This window comes from Vulpes vulpes, chromosome 11, assembly GCF_048418805.1.
Source record: "Vulpes vulpes isolate BD-2025 chromosome 11, VulVul3, whole genome shotgun sequence".
In the NCBI taxonomy this organism is placed as follows: domain Eukaryota; kingdom Metazoa; phylum Chordata; class Mammalia; order Carnivora; family Canidae; genus Vulpes; species Vulpes vulpes.
This window is the reverse complement of record NC_132790.1, coordinates 62,573,891-62,599,345: the sequence shown is the minus strand read 5'-3', so window position 1 is coordinate 62,599,345 and position 25,455 is coordinate 62,573,891. Positions and strand designations below refer to the sequence as shown.

At 41.7% G+C, this 25,455-nt stretch overlaps 3 protein-coding genes and 1 pseudogene across 19 annotated transcripts in view; 2 read left to right on the top strand and 2 right to left on the bottom strand.

The window, feature by feature from the left end:
* Positions 1 to 677, bottom strand: part of ACKR2 (atypical chemokine receptor 2) — a 62,297-nt gene extending 61,620 nt beyond the window's left edge. For 3 of the 9 annotated variants that reach the window (XM_072726601.1, XM_072726609.1, XM_072726605.1), the window contains exon 1: positions 497 to 556. The gene's annotated coding sequence lies outside the window, so the exon portion shown is untranslated. Of the gene's footprint in view, positions 1 to 496 lie in introns of all 9 variants that reach the window. The other 6 variants (XM_072726599.1, XM_072726604.1, XM_026000913.2 and 3 more) reach the window with 5 other exon arrangements.
* On the top strand, positions 666 to 11,117 carry HIGD1A (HIG1 hypoxia inducible domain family member 1A). Of its 7 annotated transcripts, XR_011995237.1 has the most exons (6): positions 798 to 834; positions 1,827 to 1,905; positions 6,794 to 6,908; positions 7,524 to 7,658; positions 8,544 to 8,652; positions 8,742 to 11,117. XR_011995237.1 is itself a non-coding variant. In XM_072726611.1 (5 exons), the coding sequence occupies exons 3-5, from the start codon at positions 6,812 to 6,814 to the stop codon at positions 8,591 to 8,593; spliced, it is 282 nt and encodes a 93-aa protein (XP_072582712.1). In that variant the 5' UTR covers positions 798 to 834; positions 1,827 to 1,905; positions 6,794 to 6,811; the 3' UTR covers positions 8,594 to 11,117. The 7 variants fall into 7 exon arrangements, 4 of the variants coding, with proteins under 4 accessions (XP_025856702.2, XP_025856701.2, XP_072582712.1 ...); XR_003235274.2 differs by lacking the exon at positions 1,827 to 1,905 and having other exon boundaries at positions 666 to 834; XR_003235273.2 differs by lacking the exon at positions 1,827 to 1,905 and having other exon boundaries at positions 780 to 879.
* A 6,199-nt stretch (positions 11,118 to 17,316) lies between these two features.
* Positions 17,317 to 25,455, top strand: part of LOC112921608 (protein-cysteine N-palmitoyltransferase HHAT-like protein) — a 67,819-nt gene continuing 59,680 nt past the window's right edge. For 2 of the 3 annotated variants that reach the window (XM_026000919.2, XM_026000920.2), the window contains exon 1: positions 17,317 to 17,414. The gene's annotated coding sequence lies outside the window, so the exon portion shown is untranslated. The remainder of the gene's footprint in view (positions 17,415 to 25,455) is intronic. The other variant, XM_072726579.1, reaches the window with a different exon arrangement.
* Positions 22,248 to 25,444, bottom strand: LOC140594444 (proteasome subunit alpha type-1 pseudogene; annotated as a pseudogene).

The following is a 25,455-nucleotide window of genomic DNA, read 5'->3' as shown; positions in this document are numbered from 1 at the left end:
GCACCAATTCGCCAGACACTATCAGACGAACAAGCTAAAGGCTCTGTCCCCGGAAGTTCCCCGTCACCAGGGGCCGCCGACACTTGTTCCTTCAGAGAAACCTCCCCCATTCTGGGTGAGGTCACCGCTCCAGCGACCCCATGCTTGCAACCAATGGCTGCCCCCACCACAGGTTAAGCGCCAAGAAAGTTTCCACGAGAGGCCCGACCGCACACCTTCGTGGCAGCACAGAGCCACCAGGGTCGCGGAACGGAACCAGCGCTCCGTCGCCCCGCCGCCGCCGGCGCCCCTGAATGCAGAAACGCCCTCCCCCGAGCCTCCCTAGGACTGGCGGCGGCCGAAACCCCTCAGGGCCGGCCCCGCCCCACCCGCGCTCGGAACGCAACGTTCACGGTGCTCGCCGTCGCTGCACGAGGGAGAAAGGGCGAGAGAAATCTGAGGTTCCGCCGGGCTAGGAGCCAGGGGCGCCGCAGAACCGCGGACGGTGAACCCTCACCGTGACGCCATCACCACGCGAGGGCCGGGGAGCCGGAGCCACCATCACGCACACGCACGCACCCACCGGGACCCTCGCCAGCCACTCGCTGGCCCGTGACTGGCTGGTGCCGGGTGTGGGCGGGACGAGGAGAAGCCGGCAGCGTGCGTCGCTCCAGTCAATCCCGGACCCGCCCCACCCACCGCGCACACGCACGCACCCGCGGGACCCCCGCCAGCCACCCGCTGGCCTGTGATTGGCTGGTGCCGGGTGTGGGCGGGACGAGGAGACGCCGGCTGCACTGCGGGCGTGGGTGAGAGCCAGAAGCCGGTTGGAGTTTGGGCAGAGCGTTGTCTTTGGTGAGTGAAGCGTGAGGGAGTCTTGGGAGCCGAGGACGCCCCACGGTGAGGCGGGAAGAAGTGGGGCCGCGCTTGGTTGGGCCGAGAGGGCCTTAGGAGTGGTGGGGGCCGCGGGACTGGGAGGAGGGGAGCAATGCCCGAGTTGAAGGGGGGCGAGGTGGGCTTGGCAGGTCTCGGCCCGACCTCGAGGTTGAGGGAAATTTGCCGGATGGAGGGGGGGGGAGTGGGGGCGGTCCAGAGACCAGGCCTAACGGCCTGTCGGCTGAGGGGATGAAGCAGAGGCTCGTGGATGAGTCGTGGCCGAGGAGAGGGAAGACCCGCGGAAGGGGTTGGGGCCGACCTCAGGCAGCAGGTCGCGCGGAAAGTACCCGGAGCCCCGGAGCAGGGAGCCTCCGGGAGAGCGGGCCCGCGCGGTGGGTGAGGAACGGGGGGGGGGGGGGGGGGGGGGCGAGCGCTCCGGCGGTGGAGTCCCGACAAGGTCACAGGAGCAGAGAGGGCAAGAGGTTCGAAAGGCTGAGGGCGTGAAACCGCACGGCCTTGTGACTTCTCCACGACCCCGTGGTTCCCCCCACCCTGGTCGACCCCCTCCTACCCTGGGAAGGTAAGAAGGCCTCGGGCCCTGTATAGGGCAGCCGTGACGGGAATTACATTTCTTCCTGAAAGCTAGACCCGCCCGTGAGGGTTAGAAAGCAAAGCGCGGGTCTAGAATTTGGGAGCAGCTGAAATAATTTCGACAGTGCTGCTCGCTTTTCACTCTCATCACGAGTGTGGGCAGCAGCTAGTTCCGGCTCGGGGGTAATCCCCACCTCACGACTCAGGCTTCCAGAAGTACCCAGGCGCTTTCGAGTTTAACCGGTCTGGATTGAAAAGTCCAGACGATTGAAGTGGCACCAGGCCCCAGCATGACACATGTATTTGAATACTCTGTATCGGGGAATCTCTTAACTTCCTTGTGTCCCAGAGTCCGTTGAAGGGGGCTTCTTAAATTACAGATTCCTCGGGCCCTGCCCAGACCCTCTGAATCGGAATCTCCAGACTGAGGCCTTTTAGTCCTTTAAAACCAGCTGACAGGTAACTGATGGAAAATCAAAACTTGAAGCCCTTGTTGTTCCTGTGACCAAAATGACAGGGTGTGAAGATCCTTCAGTCAGTCTGTTACATGTTACAGCCCCTTAAGCTGGGCAGCTCACCTTCGCTGATGTCGTTTCTAGGTTCCCATGCATTTGGAAAGGTCTGCAGTGGTATCTTACTAAGTTCAGAGAATAATTAGTATTTTCAAACTGGCTTTGAATATCATCCGGTCGTTGGTGCCCCTTTTTGTACCTGTTCAACTTTTTGACAGAGATCTAGGTCAATTGCTATGGGTGGATGAGAAAATTAAAGGAAAATCTGGAAGTGGTCCTAGTGAAAAAAGATCTATTCAAAGCACAGTTGAAATTGGTGGATGAGTTAAGTCACTGGAGAAGAAAGTTTCATTTAATTTTGGGAATGATTTGCATCTTTTTTTTACATTTCGAAGAAAAAAATGCAGAAAAAAATTTCTGTTAAGGAATAGATTTTAATATTTCTCAGATCAAATATTTTACCAGCATTATAAGATTGATGCTTGGCAATATATTGTCAATCAAAAGAACTCTGGACTGTTTGGGGAGATCTGAGTTCTAATCCTCCCCTCTCTGGTTGAGCAGTTCATATAACCCTTTTTCCATCTGTAAAATTAGGCTGTTGGCATGGATTAATCATCTGGGTTGTTATTCTCAAATTATATGATTCATAGTTATTGATCCTGATACTTTAAAAGTTAGCCATTTTCAACTGGCATGGCTGTAAATCATAAATACTTGGGAAACTTTCAGCTGGTAATTAGAGAATTACCAAATCTTACGTGCAAGGAGTCTTAGGAATATATGGTATATTAGAATTCATGAGATGGTATAAAAATATAATTTGAAGTCTAGTATAATCTATGGTGTGTGTTGGATTTTTTATATTCCTCCTTATTAATTTTATCTTCAAATGTGCCATAAAATGGCACATAAAATGCCTTCAAATGTCCCCACGCCCTTATCCTTACTCTGATCAGAAAACCAGATCAAATATCCTACCCGTCCAAACTTCAGTCTGTATCATAGGTGAGGAATGGAGATGAGTGGATTTTCTTTTATATATAGGAGAGAGACTGCCATCCCCACCTTCCTGCAGGAGGGAGGGAAAAAATTCTGTTGACCTGTTGAACAGTTATACTGATCCAGATAATTCCCAAATAACTTCTTAGTTTAGGAATAATTAAGCAAAGGAAGAAAGAATGTATATATCTACAAAAGGTGCTAGTTTTTAAAAGTGGATTATGTTATATAATAGTTTTGTCTCTTGTGGGGAACCAAGACCTGCTCAAGTTATCATTTCTTCTTTTATGAATAGAATTAAATAAGCACTTAGGGACATCTAGTTTGGCATTTTTCTTACTGAACACTTAAACTCTACAAATGTGTATACTTGTTACTGTTTTCACTAAATATTACTAAATGAATTAACTGAGAATAATTTTAATTGTTGAAATATATCATTTTTAAATTTATTCAAATATTCTGTGGTATGCTTACTACATGCAAAGCATCATGGCAGGTAGTGGAGATAGATACAAGCAGGGCAGGTATAGCCTGCTTGCTTCAAGGATTCTAGCAAGAGAAACAGTTAAGCAGGTTTTATAAGAGTTTTTTTAGGGAAAGCATGGGATCCTATAGAACTGCATAGTCAAAGCAATGATCATAAACTTAAAAAGTCCAGGGAGACTTCAAGTGGAAGTCAGTTAAGGTAAGAACCTGAAAAATGGGAGGAGTTAGCTAGGAAAAAGAATATCTGAAGGAGATGAAGAAAAGGGAGCAACAGTGTTAGAGAAATCAGATTGTACAGAGGCACTGGAGTATAGAGAACCTTTTTTAGAACTTTATTATTATTATTTTTTAAGATTTTATTTATTTATTCATGACAGACACAGAGAGAGGCAGAGACATAGGCAGAGAGAGAAGCAGGCTCCATGCAGGAGCTTGATGTGGGACTCTATCCCAGGTCTCCAGGACCACACCCTGGGCCGAAGGCTGAGCCACCAGGGGATCCCCCATTTTTAAGAAATTTAATATGATTTGATTGTGGGGTTCATTGGCAAGAAAGGTGGAAGGAGGAGTTGTTATAAACTGTTATGACCTTCGGAAACTAATGGTTAGTTTTGAAAGCAACAAATAAGCATACACTAGCCTAAAATATAATGTTTAATCTCTCCATCTAGTCCAGTCTCTTCTTTCTTGAGGGCCAGTCTTAAATATTTCTTTGTGAAAGTTCCCAAACTAAAAGAACCACACTCTGAATTCAGTTCCTCATTCTCTGTTATGCTCTTGCAAGTAATCATACTCTATCCTGTCCCTTTAAAAAAATATATCTAATGTTTAACATCACATTAATTATTTCAGTGTTTTTTTTGTTCTAACTCCTCACATACATAGTGTTTTAAACCTAGAACTTGCTAACCCTTATATATGATAAAAGCTCAGCAAGTAGGGCTTTAGTCAGTTAGCAGGTATCAGTACAAAAAAAGAGAAAGAGGGGATCCCTGGGTGGCTCAGTGGTTTGGTGCCTGCCTTTGGCCCAGGGCGTGATCCTGGAGTCCCGAGATCGAGTCCCGCGATCGAGTCCCGCGTCGGGCTTCCGGCATGGAGCCTGCTTCTCCCTCCTCCTGTGTCTCTGCCTCTCTCTATGTCTATCATAAATAATAAATAAATAAATAAATAAATAAATAAATAAATAAATGTTTTTTTTAAAAAAGAGAAAGACTAGTTCTAGTTAGAGTTTCCTCTTACTTTAGATGTGTGATGCTGTACAACTCCCCTGGTTTAAGGTTTCCTTTTCAGATCAGTGGTATTCTTCCCAATAGGGATGGGGGCTTGGAAGGATGATTTCACTTTTCAGACTAAGCACTATGCCTCCTTTAGAGTTGGATTTTCTTTGAGGGTCCTACCTCTACTTAAAACCCTGGAATAGCAAAGTGTTGAATGAGAGTTTTTATTGAAGGGAGTATGATGCGTGATGTACATGAAAAACCCAGAAGTGAAGGTAAGATGTTATATGGGTAGTGGGATGGGCAGTTGACTTTTGAGTTTATTGTAACTGACACTAATCAGACTTGTACACTTAACATACTATGCTTGACTCCCTTTTATCTGTGGGTAACGTTTATTGGCAGTTTAAATCAGCTCAGTGAAGAAGGAAGTATATACATATTTATTGTGACCAAGGTGAAACTGAATTTGTTTTCTCGTTATTATGAAACACCTATTAAATAGCTTCCTATGTAAAAGGAGAATGGAACCTTTTCTGGTCTCTGTGGTCATGGAAGTGAATCTTTTTTTTTTTTTCTGCCCCCTTATCTATATAATGATCAGGCTAATATCTTGCCTTTTTTTGGTACTGCTTAAAGGAGGAATATAAAAGAAGGTAGAGAATTTTAAGAGAGAGGCCCAGGGAATACAGGGTATGTAAAGGAAAGGAGAGCTGAAATTTAGGAGGTATTCATTCATTAAGAAGACCCTCAGGGTTCTTTTCTTTTCTTTTCTTTTCTTTTCTTTTCTTTTCTTTTCTTTTCTTTTCTTTTCTTTTCTTTTCTTTCTTTTCTTTCGCTGCAGTGATGTTAAAAATAGTAACCCTAAGTAAAAAAAAATTAAAAGGCTATATTATGTTCAATTGAATATAAATTATACTTAAAAAGAGGCGTTTCTAGCAATAGTATCTAATATAAAAGCTTTGTCCTTAAAAGAAGTAAATAATGAGGGCAGCCCCGGTGGCACAGCAGTTTGGCGCCACCTGCAGCCTGGGGTGTGATCCTGGAGACCCGGGATCGAGTCCCACATCAGGCTCCCTGCATGGAGCCTGCTTCTCTGTCTGTGTCTCTGCCTCTCTCTCTGTGTCTATGAATAAATAAATAAAATCTTAAAAAAGAGAGAGAGAGAAGAAGTAAATAATGAGCTAAGTAGAAGTTTTGGTTGTTTAGAAAGGCTATAATCTTTTCCCCAAAACAACCACCATCAATAATGGAGATTAGTGTAATAGGTTAGGAACCATATCAGAGGTGAGAATGGAAGCCAGATGCCATGTTGGAGTCAGTCTCGGTTGTAACCAATAAAAACTACACTTAGAAGCATTTAGGATATTCAGCATGGTTTGAAGAGACAGTAAGGAGTATTTTTTGGTTTGGTTTGAGTGAAGATGTTAAGTTGAATTTAGGGTGAAAATAGCCAGAAAATCAATGGTTACTATTTTTATTGACAAAAGTTATTTCAATTAAAAAAAAAAAAAAAGCTTTCCCTGTTATCAGTGATGTGGTGTTAAAAAGGAATTGATTGGGGTTCCCCCAGTAGCTCACTCTATTAAGCATATGACTCTTGATGTCAGCTCAGATCGTGATCTCAGGATTGTGAGTTCAAGCCCCACACTGGGGTCCATGCTGGGTGTGAAGCCTACTTAAACATAAACAAATAGGAATTGGTTCTATGGGATAAACATCAAAACAATAGGGATAAATACAACTCTTCCTAAAGGTAGCTGCGCATTAAAAATACATTTAGTTTCTAAAAAATTCTTTTTAAACTTCAAGGATGACCTACCAGATTTTTATGTGGAAACCAGAATGTTTTAATTACATCCAGCTGGTCAGCCCAGGTGGCTCAGCGGTTTAGTGCCGCCTTCAGCCCAGGGTGTGATCCTGGAGACCCGGGATCAAGTCCCACATCAGGCGCCCTGCATGGAGTCTGCTTCTCCCTCTGCCTGTGTCTCTGCCTCTCTCTCTCTCTCCTCTCTGTGTATTTAAATAAATAATAAAAAATCTTTAAAAAAATTATAATAATCACATCCAGCTATTTAGTGTTCTAGAAGTTTCTAATAGCAGAACCTCCTGGAAATTCTCTTTCAGGAGGATTCTTCAGTCACAATGTCAACTGGCACAGATGTTTCTCTTTCTTCATATGATGAAGATCAGGGATCTAAACTTATCCGAAAAGCTAGAGAGGCACCATTTGTTCCCATTGGTAAGTCTGACTTTAATATTCTAATGAGTCTGTTGTAAGTTTTAATACAGGAGAAGTGTGGTCAACTCGTCCATCAGCCGCATCCTGAAAGCATTTGTTTTAGTGTCTTCATATATTCTTGAAATATCTGAAATTGGCTAGATATACCTCTTTTTACAAATTTCTGTGTGTGTTCAGCCTTCTTTTATTGACTCTTATTTCATTAAATGTGTGTGACCTCAACCACCCTCAGTCTCAGTGATTTGCTAGAAGGACTCAAAAGACTCAAAAAAAGCTTACACTCACAGGGTTTATTACAGTCTGTGCTATATTAACTGATTCCCTTCAGGGAAGGAAGTAGGACGTAGAGGAAGCATTCCTTTGGCACTCTAAAGCACGTACAGGCCCCACAGCCCACATTTTGAAAATGATCTTAACCTTCCGAATCTTCTACTGTTTGCTGCCGATTATGGTTTTTTGGTTTTGAGGGAGAAAACTAAAGACTCAATTTGTATGTTAGTTGATTAATAGTCTTATAAAACATCCTTATAAAAATAGTAGAAAGTACATTGATTGTAAAGTCATTTTGGTTCTCTGACCCCATGCATATGACATATGTGACGATTTGTTTTACAGGAATGGCGGGGTTTGCAGCAATCGTCGCATATGGATTATATAAATTAAAGAGCAGGGGAAATACTAAAATGTCTGTTCACCTAATCCACATGCGTGTGGCAGCCCAAGGCTTTGTTGTGGGAGCAATGACTCTTGGTAGGTTTTTTAGGAAACTTTCAAGTTTGTAATTCCCATTAATAGATTTCTTTGTAAATAAAACAAAGTAGATTCTTTTAGCTGACTTTGAAGTAGTTTGTAATGTCACATATTTATTCTCACATAAAAATTGCATTAATAAAAATAGTTCAAATAGTGACATAGTCTGTGATATCCTACTAGTTTTAAAGAAAGAAAAGGCAATTCTGTTCATCACAGAGTTTATAATTTCACTGGAGTCCAGTTATGTAAATAGGGTTGGTAGTAAGATTCATTATCTGGGAGACATATGGTTGGTTGCTGTTTTACTGAATTTTTGAAAGTGGAAAAGTTTGGGTTTTAAAGAGCCCAAAGGGGTGGGACAGGGAGAGAGGGAGAGAGAATCTTAAGCAGACTCCATGCTCAGTGTGGAGCCCAACATGGGGCTTGATCTCACAGCCCTGAGATCATGACAGCCAAAATCAAGAGTCAGATGCTTAACCAACTGAGCCACGCAGGCACCCCTGAAAAGATTTTTTTAATATAGGTATTACATTCTTTTATTGGCTTTATATTTCGTTGCTATGTAATATCAAATAATACCAAATAAAGTCAAGAGTGACTCCTTTTAAAGTTGTAAGATAAGTACTGATTGTTCTTTAAAACATATTTCAGTAGTCTGAACTAGTCATACTAGCCTTGAGCTAGTTAGGAACCCATATAAAAAGAATTTCAGAAATTTGAATAGTTTAAGAAGGCAAGAATAAGCAGCCTTGGGTCATCTTCACCTTGTAAATATTGCATGTTAGTAAGGTGCTACTTTTAACTGTCTTATGAACTGTTTTTAATCTCCTTAATATTGTGGGAAATATTTAAATGCTTAACTAATATTTCTTTTTTCTTTAGGTATGGGCTATTCCATGTATAAGGAATTCTGGGCAAAGCCTAAACCTTAGAAGAAGAGAAGCTGTCTTGGTTTTTTGGTGGTGCTTGCTTTTTAGTTAGGCATCTCATAGTGAGTTTTTATGTTTATGTTGAAAATAAATCATTTGAATGGGTCAGACAATAATATGGTAATTTAAATATTGGCTTTTTTTCTTGCAGGTTTGATTTGCCTGGTAACCAAATTACTTGTGACCAATTAACTAGCTAGGTCATTCACGGGAGTCAAATTAGCACAAAAGAAACATGTCACTTTTAAATGTAGTGATAAAATATGCTCCTTCTTAAACTCTTCTGTTAAAATTAGTTGTAAAGAGGACAGTTTGCCAATTCTGAAGTACTCCCAATTGCTGCAGAATATCACATGCTTTTGATGTTATATAGGAATCCTATTTAACTTTTTTCTGCCTGTTTTGCAGACTGAGTACTTCAGTTTTTAGGGCTCTTAATCCTTTCAGAACAGTGCAAAGAATATAAGCTTCCCCACAACTGAAAATATGTGTATTTAAACCAAACCCAAAAAGCCGATAACAGCTGCTTAGAAGTAGTATTTATTTCAGAATCATACTTGTAAACATGAGAATAACTTAACTGTGGATCCCAGTTTAGCTTTTTTTTGTAATTGGAGAGTTATATTTATGCTGCTGTTGTATTCGAATTTTTAAATGTCATCTTGAAATAGAAATGTGTATTTTAAGTACTAATGCAAAGGTAAATGAAAAATACTTCTTAAATGTTTGAAGTTTGTTTATTTTCTCTGTAAGAATCATAAATGTTAACAAATTACCTATATTTGAAGTGATTAATGATTTATCAGCAAGGTGGTTTGGTCAGACATTTATACACAAACTTTGGCATACTCCAGAATGCTTTATTATACATGAAATTTTCTCGTGTAACCTGAATTTACATTCCATGGTGATAACATGGTAAATGTAGTGTTAGTAAAGTAAGTGAACACATCAATTGCCTTGTATTTATTTCAGTTTGGAAAAAATAAATCATTCCTCAAAGTGTAACACAAGGATTAAGTTCCAAGAAAAGAGAGAATGTTTTGTAATTTTAGTAGGAACGACGGTGAAAGAATATCAAGTAGGAACAATGGTTAATGTTTATTGAGTATTTACTGTATGCCACACACTGTTCTAAGTGCTTTTCATTTATAATGTCAGATTTCCTAACAATCCTAAGAAGTAAGAACTATAATCCTTATTTAACAGAGGAGGAGACTGAGGCATAAACAGTGTAAATATCTAACCCAGGGTCTCAGAGCTAGAAAGGGTGGCAGGTTTGGTACTGGAATCTGGGCAGTCAAGTGGTAGATGCCAACAGGTACTAGAAATGTTGGCCTTTGTGAAGTTAACGCTAGAGTGGCAGCAGTTTTCATACATTAATACAATTAGGCAAGAGGTTACGGCATGGTCTTGACTCTCCTGACTAAACCTTGGATCAAATCAGAGTTTTCTGTCTTAGCTATAAAATGAGAAGTTTGAGCTAGGTAATTTCTACAGTCCTATAAAGTTTATAGGTCATTATATGGGTGTGAAAAGTGCTTTAAAAGTAAAAGCTGTTACTAGGAACTATTTTCTCAGGTTCTAATAGCCCTCATAGGAGGTCTTGGTAGGCAGTTCTAACCATTGTTTCATGAAGGATAAACCTTCTGTAGAAGAACAAATTTGGGAACGAATTTCAGAAAATTGTTCTAATAGATGAGTACCTTATTGATTTTATTAAACTAATCATTTGAAAGAAGTTGATCTAGGCCAATGCCAGAGGACAGGGCAAACAGGAGTGAAGTGTTGAAAGGGTAGTGAGCATTATGTAATTAAGGGTGGGGTTGCTTATCCAAGGAAAAGAGTGGTAAGTTAGCTGGATAAACAGGTTGGCATCAAATAATGAAAGTTCTTAAAAGTGGCTCAGGTTGATGTGATAGTACATGTTACTGAATCAGTTCTGGGTTCATGGTTCTGCCACCTCCTAGCCAGGTAGCCATGGGTCCCTCATCTGTAAGATGGGGACAGTATCAGTGGCCTAGGGTCATTGGGAAGATTAAATGCAGTGGTGACTATAAGGAGTCTAGCATAGCACTTGATGCATAAGTAAATTCAGCAAATGACTGCTACTACCCTTAGTACTGTGGTAAGCTTCGGAAAACAACAGGGTGGATGCATGGGCCCTGCCCTCACAAATGACAGTCTAGCAAGGTAGGCTGCCATTAAGTGATTACAAAAAGCATGATGAATACTAGGCATAGGTTGCACCAGTAACTTTCAGCTGAGGGACCTAACCCCAGGGTTGGAGTCAGAGAAGGTATTCCTGGAAGTGATATTGTACCTTAAGGAGATGGTATGTTGATTTTTCACTGAGCATTTGATTTCTTGGCTTTATGTTGTATGTTTTAAGGGCATTGATGTGTGATTGCTTCCATGTCTCCTCTAGTCTCTTTGAGGGCATGATGGTCTTTTTCATCCAAAACACCTGGTATTAGTGGTCTGGGCAATTTAAGTGTTCAATAAATATTTATTTAATTAATTGGAATAAGTAGAGGTTTTTTGTTTATTCATGATTCTGCTGTCTCTCAAGTTACCTATTCCTAAGTAGCAATGGTGACATCTGGTGGTAAGAGTTGGAACCAAAATCTTCAAAGTACAGTTTCTCTGTCAGGATTTTGGAGGAGAGGATGGGTCAGGTAGGGCAAGCCTCTTCCCTCACAGATAAGGAAATGCTACTCAGAGAGTTTCAGGAATTTGAAATTTAGGCTCTGTCTCCATGTATATCGACAGCCCATTGTAACATACTTAATAGGCTAGAACAAAGCTTAATGAATATAAGGATTTTAAAGCTCTCCTGTGTCAAATAAAATGGCCAGTTATTATATACTTGATCCTGTTTGAAATAAAGAATTTGCTTTAAGCAAGGGAAAAGTTAGAAAATTATTCCTGAATTCAGCAGTGATAAATGGTTCTAGGTTGGAGGTCAGTGCCCACTTGGTCCCTCAGAGGAACCCAGCAACAGGTCCTCTCTAGTATTCTGAGCTGCTTCTTCTTTTTTTTTTTTTAATTTATGTCCCACCTGGCTAGACATACAACATATCAGAGATTACCTGGTTTTTAACACCAACAATCTTTTTTTAAAGATTTATTTTTATTTATTTATGATAGACATAGAGAGAGGCAGAGACACAGGCAGAAGGAGAAGCAGGCTCCATGCCAGGAACCCGACGCGGGACTGGATCCCTGGACTCCAGGATCGCACCCTGGGCCAAAGGCAGGCACGAAACCGCTGAGCCACCCCAGGGATCCCTGTATTCTGAGCTTCTTATAATGGCATTTGGTTTTTTTCTTGTCCCCAGTGTAAACTGAAGTGGCACAGACTAAAATTTTATAATATGAGGAGGAAATGCCATCTGCCTTTCAGCTAGAGTGACAGCTAGAGGCCTTTCATACCTGTTAACTAAACTCAGCCCACACATGACTGTACTTACTGTCTTCCCCACTGGTGCCCCTTCCAGGTTCACCCATCTCTGTCAGTGACACCCTCCATTTCCTTCTGTCATGCTCTGGGCTCAGACTCTTAGAAATGTCTTCCCTTCCTCCTCTGTTATTATCACTGTTGAACCACTTAACCCAGTCTGGCCAGTTTTTCATAAACAGAGTCTTTCAGATTTGTCTTTTTCCATCTGTTGCTACCACTTTAAACATAGGCCTTTCATCTATTCTGTGACCTAGTATAGCAATGCCAAAAACCTGTACTCACCACTGCCTCCAACACCTTTGCTTATGCTGCACTGGTTTCCTGAATATTCCCTTTCCCCATTCCCAGACAAGTCAAGTGCATGCTGTAAAGACCTACCCCAAATTCTACTTCTGGTAAAGCTTCTTTGAACTCTTATAGGCCACAGTGAACTTTCCCTTTTCTCACATCTTCCTATAATGAGTTGGAAATGTATGATCCATTATGATAATACTTTGGTACACTGCTTTGCTGTATAGTAAATGCTTAAATACTCTATTCACGGTATTTAAGAGTATGTAGTTCTTCACAAAAATGCTGAAGTATGTATTACCCTGACTTGATCAACAAGGATATCTATAATTTACTCAAGGCCATATAATTGAAAAAGTGGCAGAGCACAAACCTAGAGCCTTGATCACACGGGGAGACTTCGTGATGGAAGGGAAGGCAAGTACATAATGTAGTAACTGTTCAAGAAATACTTGTTCTTACCTTCACTTCCACCTTCCACCACACACATACATATATTCATTCCCCATTCAGGTCCCAAGTCCCATGTTTTTTTCCAATATACCATAGCTGCTTTGTCCTCAGATTTCTTCATTTATGCAAATTCTCAGTATTTGCTTTGGCCTTTATGAGAAGAAAGATGAAAAAATTCTCTCACAGTCATAGCCTTTACTGTGAGGATGGTAAATCAAAAACTAGTAGTACACGAGGCATTAGGGACCTAGTCAACAGGGAGAAACCAATAATTACTGAGACCAGGTGATTCATCCACGTGTTTTTGAAAGACCATAATAGAAGCCAAGAGTGAGAAATTTGGGGTAAAATATATTATTACAGTCAGTTGTGCTGAAGGCTCGGAGGAGAGACAGGGTAGATCTCATTCTCCAGAGAGGTCTTTGGCACTGAGGACTAGTGAATCTTAGCAGAACATTGAGTTTTCTAATAAAAATCAACATATGATGAGTGAGATCACCATATGTACAAACACATCTTAGATGAAATAGGTCCACGGATAAAATAAGGATTGTAGCCAAAATGGTGTTATGCTAAACACAATGTACTGGGAGGAGTGTATGAGAGGCTGATAGACAACAAAGCCCAAGTCCATGGTGAGTTGAAGAGGCAGAACTGACGGTATATTCAGCACCTTTCAGCAAGAAGGATCTTGCACCTAGAGAAAATGAGTGATTTTTACTGGGGGTGGGGGGAGGAGAGGGGCTCCTGATTGTGATGAGAAATATTTTTATAAGATTTAATATTAGGTCAAAAATATCTCAAGGCAGTTTCCCTCTGTTTGCTCTAAATCCATGCTCAATATCTTTCTGGTGACTCTTTTGGCTTGGTGGGTGTCTGATTCTAGGAAGGGAGGGACTCTGGGTATTCCCTAATGTAAACTAGTGGCTTAGTGTTCTGGTTTACATGTCAATCACTTAATAGCATGACTGCTGTCAAGACTAGCCCCGAGAGACATTTATAGTATAATTACCAAATCAGATTTTGGACCTAAAAAAACAAAATCCATTAAGTGGAGAGGTCTGAAATGTGTAGAGCCAAATGAAGCCTTAGTTTTAAGCTACAGCAAAGCTTACTTCCATTGTGAGGCAAAACAGGTAAATATGTGATAGTACACCTAAAGAGTATTTCACAGTTTACAAAGCACTTTCATGATTTGATTATCATGGTAATAAGAGTACTATTATTTTAGGAAGAAAGTTGAGGTTTGAGACTTATGTCAGAGTTAAAACCCAGATACTCTTCTGATCATTTATTCTATTCAACTTTCTCATAGTAGTAAGAGTAGGATCACTGCTTGTGTTATATTTATTTATTTGTGGGAGAGCATATAATTTCAGTGTGGGAAAACCTATTTGGTGACCTTATGATCATTTAAAAAGTAAATAGGCATACGTAAAAGTCCTAATTTAAAGTTGGAGCCATGGGAAGAACCTAATTTAGGGATTAGAAAAAAGAGCAGTTAGGTCCACACAAATCTGCAAAGGATTTTTTAAATTTTATTATAAAATATACATAACAATTCAGTCGTACTAAGTATACTTAACAGTTACCACCATCTGCCTCCAGAACTTTGTCATCATCCCAAAGAGAAACTTTTAATACTCTCTAATCCATTTCCCTCTTCCCCTGACCACCTCTCTTCTACTTTCTACAAATTCGCCTCTTCTAGGTACCTGATGTAAGTGAAATTAGACAATATTTGTCCTTTTATGTGTGGCCATTTTCACTTTAGCATAATGTTTTCAAGGTACATCCATATTGCATGTAGCATGTGTCAGAATCTCCTTCCTTTTTATGGCCGAATAATAATTCCACTGTGTGGATAAAGCACATTTTGTTTATCCATTCTTCTCTTGATAGACACTTGAGTTGTTTCCACCTCTGAGCTACGTGAATAGTGCTGCTATGAACATTGGTTTACAAGTTCGTATTTTGCTTTCATATTTGGGGTCTATACCCAGAAGTAAAATTCTTGGATCATATGGTGATCCTAAGTTTAACTTCTTGAGGAACTGCCACTTTTCTATAGTGCCTGTACCATTTTATATTCCTACCAGCAATATGTAGGTTACAGTTTTTCCACATCCTGATCAACACTTGTTATTTTCCATTTTTTTGATAATAATCTTAATGAGTATGGAGTGGTATCTTATTGTGATTTTGATTTGCATTACCTTAATGGGATGCAAAATAAGTGATGTTGGGCACCTTCCCATATGCTTACTGGTCATCTGTATATCTTTTTACAGAGGAGGAATCCATTCCAGTCCTTAACCTATTTTCAAATTAGGTTGCTTCATTTGTTGTTGAGTTTGCTCAACTGATTTTTCAAAGGTTCAAAAGCAATTCAGTGGAGGAAGGATACCTTTCAACAATGGTGCTGGAGCAACTGGACATCCATAAGCTAAGGAGGAGGTTGGGGGAAAACCTCAATCATACAAAGATAATGTCCAATCATGACATAAAACTCTTAACACTTTTAGGAAATCAGAGGGAAAATCTTTGGGATCCAGGGGTAGGCAAAGAGTTCTTATAAAAGCATGATCCAAAGAAGATTGATAAACTGAACTTCATCAAAACCAAAAACTTTTGTTCTGTGAAAGCCCACATGAAGAAAATTCAAAGACAAGCTACAGATTGGAAGGCAATATTTACAGGCCGCATATCCAACAAAGGACTGGTATCTAGAATATACAAAGAATTCTCAAAACTCAACAGATATGGGGCAAAAGACATAAATACCAAAAGATAGACAGCAAATAAGCACATGAAAAAAATGTACTATATCCTTGCCCATTATGCATATTAGAATCACAATAAGTTATCACCACAGACCTACTAGAATGACTAACACAAAATAGTAACGGCATCAAATACTGGCAAGGATGTGGAGAAACTGGATCACTCAAGGTACAGTTGCTAATGGGAATGTAAAATGGTACAGCCACTCTAGAAAACAGGTTGGCTATTTCTTACAGAACTAAACATGCAGTTGCCATACAACTGCACTCTTGGGATTTATCCCAGAGAAATGAGAACTGATGTTCACACACGCAAAAAAACTACATAAATGTTTGTATCAGCTTTATTCATAATATCCCCAAACTGGAAACAGCCCAGAAGTCTTTCAATGGGTAAATTGTTAAACTGGCATATCCATACCATGGAAAACTACCCAGCAATAAAAGAACAAATTATTGATACAACTTGGATGCCTTTCCAGAGTTCCTCCGAGGAAGAAAAAAAAAATCAATCCCCAAAATTTAGGTATTGTATATTTATATAATGTTTTTGAAATGACAACATTTGAGAAAAGGAAGACAGATGAATGGTTACTAGGATTTAGGGGCTGGGAGGTTGGGGAGGGTTATGGGTGCGGTTATAAAACCCAAGAGAGGGATCCTTGTGGTGAATGAAGTATTCAGCATCCTGCCTGTGGCGGTGGGTATGCAGACCTACACATGTGAAATTGAATAGGGCAAAATACATCACCAACAGGAATACAAATAAAACATGAATAAGAGAGGTGGATTTTATCCGTGTTAATATTCTGCTTGGTATGGTCTGGTACCACATCTTCGTGCATGTCTACGGAGTGCATATCTTCTGAGCAAAACGAAAGAAAAGCAGCTGAGATGTCTGGACATTTTCAAATTATAAAGAAAGGCCTGGATTAATATTTGGAGAGCTTCCTTGGATCTTCTTTCATAGGAATTTGCCTCCCACTTCCGTATAGCCCTGAATAGAGTAGTAACTTATGCTAGGCAGTGTCTAAAAACAAACATGCAAGTGTGTACTACGATGAAGATAAACTATATTCATTATTTTTAAAAGTCCCCAAAATGCAAAAATAACAGCACTGTAATTCCACCACCCAAATATAACCATTTTCTTTTAATATTTCTATGTATTCCTCCCAGTATTCTGTTTTTAAAAATACAGATTTAGGGGATCCCTGGGTGGCTCAGCGGTTTAGCGCCTGCCTTTGGCCTAGGGCGTGACCCTGGAGTCCTGGGATCGGGGTTTCGCGTCGGGCTCCCTGCACGGAGCCAGCTTCTCCCTCTGCCTGTGTCTCTGCCTCTGTCTCTCTCTCTCATAAATAAAAAATAAAAATCTGAAAAAAATAATTTAGCAATTACTGTTTTGCGTCCTGCTTTTTTTCACTCACCTTCGCAACACTATTTCCCCCCACATTTTTCAAAGGCATTCTGAATGCGCTAAATTTCGCAGTGGGATCATTCACTTGTCAGCTCCCTTGCAGGACAGCTGGCCGCCGTAACTTTTAGAACGTGTTCCAGAAGCGGATGACTGAGCCAACTTGTAAGTCTCAGGTACAAGATGCCTTTTCCCACCCAGCCACCGCTCCTATTCCCACACCTCCACAACCTGAGCCACGGACGCCGCTGCCACTTTTCCGGCTTCCGAGGCCCCCTCGGCCTCCGTAGACGCGTGGCGGCGTCACACACACAGCGTTGCTGGTTTCCCTGGTGACGGTTGCCAGGGCAGCGCGAGCCGGCGTCCGGAAGAGGAGACAGTGCCTCTCTGGCCTTAGACGTGCGGAGCGGAGTGACCGCTGTAAGTGCGGGGAAGGGCAGAAGGTCCCAGGCTGAAGCCGGGAGAGCCCGCAGCTGCTGGGAGGGCCTGGGCCGGAGTCGGAGCGCGCAGGCTGGCCGGGCGCGCTGCCTGCCTGGCGAGCTAGGTCTCTCCCCGCTGCTTCTGTGAATCTCCGCGTACATCCCCCTCGCCTCTCCAGACATTCGCTTAGTTTCCGTATGGTAGAAGGGCTAGTGAGGTGCAGACGGTGGGTCACCTGCCCAAGTCACACAGGAGGAGGCATGGCCAGAACTCCGACCCAGGTCGGCCTGACCAGCACCCTCTTCTGGTGTCTCTGCTACGGAGCCCCGCCGCACAGTACTGAGAGGACACGCGGGAACTAAGCGACTTGGTATCCGCTTCGCGCCTATTCCCGATTCAGGGCCAGCCCCCAAGGGACCGACACCCGGACGAGCGAGTCCCCTCAGAGCCGGATCCCCGCCCCATCCCCACCCCATCCCTGCCTGACCTGCAGTCGGTGTACAGGGCTCCCAGCGAGGAATTTCTTGGGCTTCTCCTCTCCACCCGCGGGCCCCAGGCTGTTGCTGGGAATACTATAGGAGAACATAATAAAAAAGAAGCAGAGGGAAGACGGAGGCTGGTGGGGGCAGAGGAGGCTCAAGCCTGGAGGGGCCTCAGCCCTTCCTCACTGGCCTCTGGGACCTTTGCTTTGCTACATACAGGAAGTAGCCTACTTGGTGGGTGCCACCTTCCCCATCCCTTGGCTCCAAGGCTTTCCCCGAACCGAGTTCCTTCCATGCATACTTAGCTTTAACTTAAAGAAAAAATAATAATAATTGGCTTTATTTCTTAGAGCAGTTTTCGATTTACAGAAATATTGAATAGAAAGTTCCTATATGCTCCTCCCTTTTCCCCATGATTAACATCTTGCATTGGTGTGGTACACTGATACTACTGATAAAGGTGATGTCGTTATTAACTTAAAAAGTCCGGAGTTTACATTAGGGTGCACGCGTGTGTGTGTGTTATACAGTTCTGTGGGTTTTGCCAAATGCATAATGTCAAGTATCCACCACTAAAGTATCTTACAGAAGAGTTTCATTGCCCTAAAAACCCCTTGTACTCCACTGCTCATGCCTCCTCCCCTCCCACCAAGCCCTGGCAACCCTTAGTCTTTTTACTTCTCTATAGTTTTGCCTTATCCAGAAAGTCATGTAGTGGGAATCATACAGAACGCAGCCTTTTTATTTTATTTAAGATTTTATTTATTTATGAGAGACACACACACACAGAGAGGCAGAGACACAGGCAGAGGGAGAAGCAGGCTCCATGCAGGGAGCCTGCGGGACTTGATCCTGGGTCTCCAGGATCTGGCCCTGGGCTGAAGGCCTGCGCTAAACCACTGAGCCACCCAGGCTGCCCAGAATGCAGCCTTTTTAGACTGGCTTCTACACTTAGCAATATGCATTTAACTTTCCTTCATGCTTTTTCATGGTTTGATAGCTCATTTCTTTTCATCACTAAACAGTATTCCCTTGTGTAGTTGTATCCATTTGTTTATCTTTTCACACACTGAAGGATATCTTCGTTACTACTCATTTTAAGTAATTATGCATAAAGCTGCTATAAATATTCACTTATAGGCTTTTGTGTAGACAGAAGTTTTCAATTCATTTGGGTAAATATGATTGTTGGATCATTTGGTAAGACTATGGTTAGCTTTGCAAGAAACTCCCAAGCTGTCTTCCAAAGTGGCCTGTACCATTTTGCATTCCCACCAGCAATGAATCAAATTTTCTGTTGCTTCAAATACTTGCCAAGACTTGATGTTGCCACTGTTTTGAATTTTAGCCATTCTAGCAGGTGTGTAGTGTTATCTCATTGTTGTTTTAATTTGCAATTCCTAATGACATATGTTGAACATCTTTTCATATGCTTATTTGCCATCTATATATTTTCTTTGATAAGATACATATTCAGATCTTTTGCTCACCTTTTAATTGGGTTGTTTTCATATTGTCAAGTTTTAAGAGTTCTTTTGTATATTTTGCATACTGTCCTTTATCAGATATGTGTTCTGCAATCAAAGTTTTTCTTGCAGACTGTGGCTGGTCTTTTCATTCTCATAACAGTATCTTTGGAAGAGTAGATGTTTTTAATTTTAATGAAGTCCAACTTACCAATTTTTTCTTTCGTGGATCATGCTTTTGGTATTGTATCTTAAAACTCATCTCCAAACCCAAAACCATCTAGGTTTTTTCCTATATTTTCTGAGTAGTTTTATTGTTTTTCATTTTACATTAGGTCTATTACCCATTTTGAGTTAATTTTGTGAAAAGTATAAGGTCTGCATAGATTCATTCTGTTGAATGTGATGTCTAGTTGTTCCAGCACCATTTGTCAAAAAGACTATTGAATTGCCTTTGCTTCTTTTCAGTTGACTCTATTTGTCTGGGTCTATTTCTGGGCTCTCTCAGTTCCATTCCATTGATCTATTTGTCTGTTCTTTCCCCAATACCACACTGTTTGAATCTCTGTAGCTTTATAAGAAGTCTTAAAGTTGGGTAGCATCAGTCCTCCAATATTGTTTTTCTCCTTCAAAATTATGTTAGCTATTCTAGGTCTTATGCCTTTTCATATAAACTTTAGAATCAGTCTGTTAGTATCCACAAAGTAACTTGCTGGGATTTTGATTGGGATTGTGTTGAAGCTATAGGTCAAGTTGGGAAGAACTGACATCTTTTTTGTTGTCTATCTTGTTTTGTTTGGGGGGAAGAACTGACATCTTAACAGTAGTGAAGTCTTCCAATCCATGAACATGGAATATTTATCTAGTTCTTCTTTGATTTCTTTCATCAGAGTTTTATAGTTTTCCTCATACAGATAAATCTTTTACATATCTTGTTAGATGTATACTAAAGTATTTCCATTTTTTATGTGAATGTAAATGGTGTTACATTTCAATTTCAATTTCTGGTTGTTCTTTGCTGGTATGTAGGAAAACAATTGACTGTTGTTTATTAACCTTGTGTCCTACAACCTTGCTATAGTTGCTTATTTGTTCCAGGATTTTGGGGGGGGGGTTCTTTTTTCTTTTTGTTGATTCTTTGGGATTTTCTACATAACAATCATGTCATCTGAGAAAACATGACAGTTTTATTTTTTTCCTTCTAGTCTATAATAGTTACTTTTCCTCTCCCACTGCCAAAAGCAGGAGCAGATTTTCCTCTGATTTTCACAGTGAGATCTGGTAGGGTTCCTGGGGGTAAAATTCATAAAAGTATGGTCTCCCAAAGGACTAGACCCCTTGGAGTTTTAAAACTGCACGCTAGTCCACTCTGAGCCCCCAACAACTCATCAGTTACAGGTTAGTGTTTCTACTGATATTGACTCTAGCTGCAGGCTTCTGCTCCCAGTAAACTGTGATTCTCTGTATTCACCTGACTCTCCAGTTTTCAGGGAATACTTTATCCTATGACCTCAATTGTCTAATGATTGGGAGTTCCACTGATTTCCAATTGTTGATATTTAGTTTACATTTTTTCTTATTGTGAGGATAGGAATGACAACTTCTAAACTCTTTACATGTCAGAGGTTCTGGTCCGTTTTAACTTTTGAAACTCTCTGCACCTCCACGTCTACTACTTAAGTCCAGAGCAAGTAAAAAGACCCTGGTCATGCCCCAGAGCACCATGTGTAGAAAGCACAAATGTTATTAAGGTGTATTTTTAAAGATAATGCTTGTCTAAACATTTTTTACAATTACTTATGAATAGCATGTTCACAGATACAGCTGGTTACCAAAGAGGGTTGGACTAAGAAAGACCAGATTCATTCATTTGTTACAGAAATATTTACTGAACACCTACTGTGTGCTAAATATTGTTGCAGGTCAGCAATACAGCAATGAACAAAATAGATTAAAATATGCACTCCTAGGCAGCTTATATGCTAGTTGGAAAACAGAAGTGGTAAACAAGTAAAATGTCCTGTATATCAGATGGTTAAAAGTGTGATGGAGAAAAATAAAGCTGGGCCTGGGAGAGGGAGTTTAGAGGGTAGAAGCAGGAGAAAGGAATGCAGTATTATTAGGTAGGGTGAGCAGGGAAGGTCTCCCTGAGGAGATGCTCTTTGAGTAGACATCTGTCTACCTGTCTGGCAGTGGACAAGAAAAGTAACCATTACAGGTTGGAAAGGAAGAAATAAAACTATCTTGTTCTCAGATGACCTGATTGTCTATGTAGAAAATCCCAAAGAATCAACAACAATAATGAAAATCCTTGGGAAGAACATTCTAGCAGAGGAACAGCCAGCACAAAAGTCTGTGAGTTTGATGCATCCTTGATAATAAAAGAGGGATTGGCAAGGAACTGGATTACATGAGGCTGCATTTTTATGCTGAGGTGGACATGGTCTGACCTACTTATTAACAGGGTTACTCTGGCCAATGTGTTGAAAAGGGATTGGGGACAAGGGTAGTTGTAGAGACAGGAGTTAGGAGGCTACAATAAGGATCAGGAGGTGGGAAGTGTTCAGGTTCTGGGTATATTTTGAATGTAGACCAAGAGAATTTGCTGTTGGATTAGATGTGCACAGGGAGTAGAGAGCACTGATCATTAGAGGCATTTTTCATCTTGCCACAGAGCCTTGACACATGCTGTCCCTCTGCTGCCCTAAATGATCTTCCTCTACTTAACTCTTACTCATACTTCAGGTCTCAGCTCATTTCCTTGGAATTGCTCTCCTGGATTTCCCAGACCATGCCAAACTCTCTGATGGAGACTCTCAACACATGTATCTCCTTCAGAGCATCACAATGATCATTTTATGCTTTTTTTTTTTTTTTTTGGCAGGTGAAACAATTTTATTTCACAGTTGTCTTTAAAACCACAAAGACACTATGTTCTTCATATAAAAACATTAGTACAGATAACTATACTTTCTAGAAAATGATTATATAGACCCTCTCAAAGAAAAATGCACACCATTTTATGGTTCAGACAAGTTACTTGGGAAAAACACATCTGGACCGATTCCTAAAACATACCAGAAGACCACGCTGCATCTTTTGGTTCAAAGTATAGATTACTGTCATCAGTAAGGGCTCCTGCATTCTTACATATTTGATAATACACATATAGACTGGTTTGTGACTTAATGCTCCATTGGTTCATCAGCCTTTTCTGCAGGTTCATCAGCAGGTTGAGCAGGCTGTGCCTTTCTCTGTGGTTTTTATTCAAGACCTTCCAGGAACGGAGATACATCATCATCATCATAAATCGTAAACTCCAAGTCTTTACCAACAATTCCAATGGAAACATTCTTTGTAGTTAGGTCCTGTTCTGCAGGAAGTGTCTCTCGTAAGGCACACAGACCATGTTTAACCAGTTCATTCAAATTGCACTCCATAAACCCAGACATATGTCTCTCCAAGTAAGTACGAGCTGATTGAGAACGGGCTCCAATGGACATGGCTCTACAGTCAAAATAGTTGGCAGATGGACAGGTTTGGAAAATGTGAGGGCCCATATCATCATAACCAGCAATAAGCAGTCCAACACCATATGGTCTCCGGCCATACCGTTGTGTTGGTATCTGGGTCTTGCTTCCAATTAGAGATACAAGACGAGACACAGGAAGAGGTCTGTCAAATACAAATCTGGAATCCAAACACTCCTGGTGCATAAAATTACATAACAGTGTAGCATCAGCAGTAAGTCCCGCAGTTGAGATACCAATATAGTTATCAACATGAAGAATTTTCTTCTGATGAGCTGCAAGCTCTGACTGTGCTCTCTTCAATGCAACCAACACTGCATGGGTTTTTGATTTCAGACCAACTGTGGCTGAACCTTGTTTGACAGCTTCCATTGCATATTCAATTTGATGAATCCTGCCCTGAGGGCTCCAAACAGGGACGTCATTGTCATACTGGTTGCGAAACATGATTCCAGCGTGGTCCCGCTGCGGCCTCCAGCAGAGGTGGCGGCTTCAGGAGCGTGGCCCATTTTATGCTTTTTTATGTGATCATTTGATCAATGTCTGTCTCCTCACCAGACTGTAAGCTCCACAAGGAGAGATATATTCATAGCTCTTTGTGCAATACCAATAAATATTTGCTGAGTGATCTATAACCCACATCTAACAGGAGCAAATGAAATCAAGTTGAATGTCTTAAGTGCTGTTTGCTCTAAGGCCAAAATTGCTGCTGTAGTTCCTTTATTCATTCATGGCACAAGTGTTAATTTAGCACCCACTGCATACCCATGCTGGCTTGTACTGCAGAGACCAGATTCAGAGATGAACATAACAGTTCCTACCTTGAGAATAGGTAGAAGGTGACAGAAAATCTTCCATTCTTTCATTGGACTCCTCAAAATATAAACAACAGGCATACCTTTGGTCCTGTTTTTAATATACACCAGCCACATTGTCATGAAGTAGTCGGGAATCAAGCAGGGCCAACGAGTGTTTTTGAAAACTTGAGCTTAGCACTATTGTTATCTGCTTTCAAAAAATACGTGTTTTCCTTTCTGCTTCCTGGAAATCAGCATCCCCCATGGAGATCTATGTTGTCTTTGGTCATAGGTCTACCTTGACTTGTAATTAAGTTGTTTAGGAAGAAGAGGAAGAATGTGGTCTGGGGCGCATGCGGTCCGCATGCCAGGAGGTCCCTGGCATCCACCCTTCGACTGCCCCTATCTACAGCTTCCTGCTCCCATCACCTCTGCCCTTCTCAGCCCACCGTGCCTTTTTGCTCAGACTTACCCATCTGTCCCCATCTCTACCCTCTGCTCACCTCTCTGCTCCTGGCCATCTCTTCTTCCTCCATTGTTCCCTTCTCTCTCTCTCCCACCTCCTCTCCAGCCTCCTGCTCACCTTCTGCCCACAGTATTTTGTCCCCACCCAAGTCTGGGACAGCTGAAGCTCCACGTCAGGCTGCCCTTCTGAGCCACCCAGCATCTCCATGTGGAAAACCTAGGGAATCTCAGACTCAGCAGTGCCTGGCACCAGGCTTGCCTGCAGTTTGGAAAGGAGAAGGACTCACCTTCTCCCCAGCCACTCAAACTCAAACCCACTTGACTCTCCCTCTCCTTCTAGGTGACACACTTGCCACCCATATCTTCCATTTGTCGCCATTCCTGTTCCCCCTTCTCCTCCCCACTGCCACAGCCTTGACCAGGTTCGGGACCATGTTCCTTCCCAGAAACATCCTCCCATCTAGGCTTCTTTGCCTCCAGCTTTGTAAAATGTAAATGTGATCCTGTCTGCACCCTCCAAACATCCCCAACATCCTCAAGATGAAGTTCAGGCTCCTTAGTTGGGCCAGATAAGGCCTTTTTTCCAGTCCCTCCCCAAACCTCTGCCCTGCCCTCTGGCCATCCTGAGCCTTTCTCAGTTCCCCACACTCATCATATTCTCTCTGCAAATGTTCTTTTTCTGGCAGGACAGCCCTCTGCCCCCCTAACTCCTGGCATCCCACCCTAAGCCCGTTTCTTTAGCACTCAGCTTCAGGCTGACTGGGATGCTACCTTTCCTGCAGGTCTCCTGAGCCTCTCAGACCACTTATCTCCCCTTATTCTCAGGCCTAACTCATCAATAGACTTACCTGGGAAACCTTAAAAATAGATGCCCAGGCCACAGCCCGGACCAACAACATCCAAATCCCCACTGGTGGCCGGCATAGCACAGAGCAATGACCTGGGGACTGATGGAGACCAAAGGTGCCCTGTCAGTGAAGACATGCTGTCTCCCACAGGCTTGATTGGTTTGAGGGCACCCCATTTGGACACCCCGTTTCATATGAGGAGAGCAATAATAAGAGCTAAACTGTCAGGAGTGCTTCTGTGCCAGGTGCTGTAGCACACAGTTTTCATGCATTCTTTCATTTACTCCTCATGTCCACTCTGTGAAGTATATAATGATTATCAACCCATTTTACAGATAAGGAAACTGAAGCATAAATTAATTTTCCCAGGAAACAGTGTGTATCTGAGAAGTACCTGTTCCCCTGGAGACTTCAAGTACACATCAGGAATAAAAAAAAGAAAAAAAAACTCAG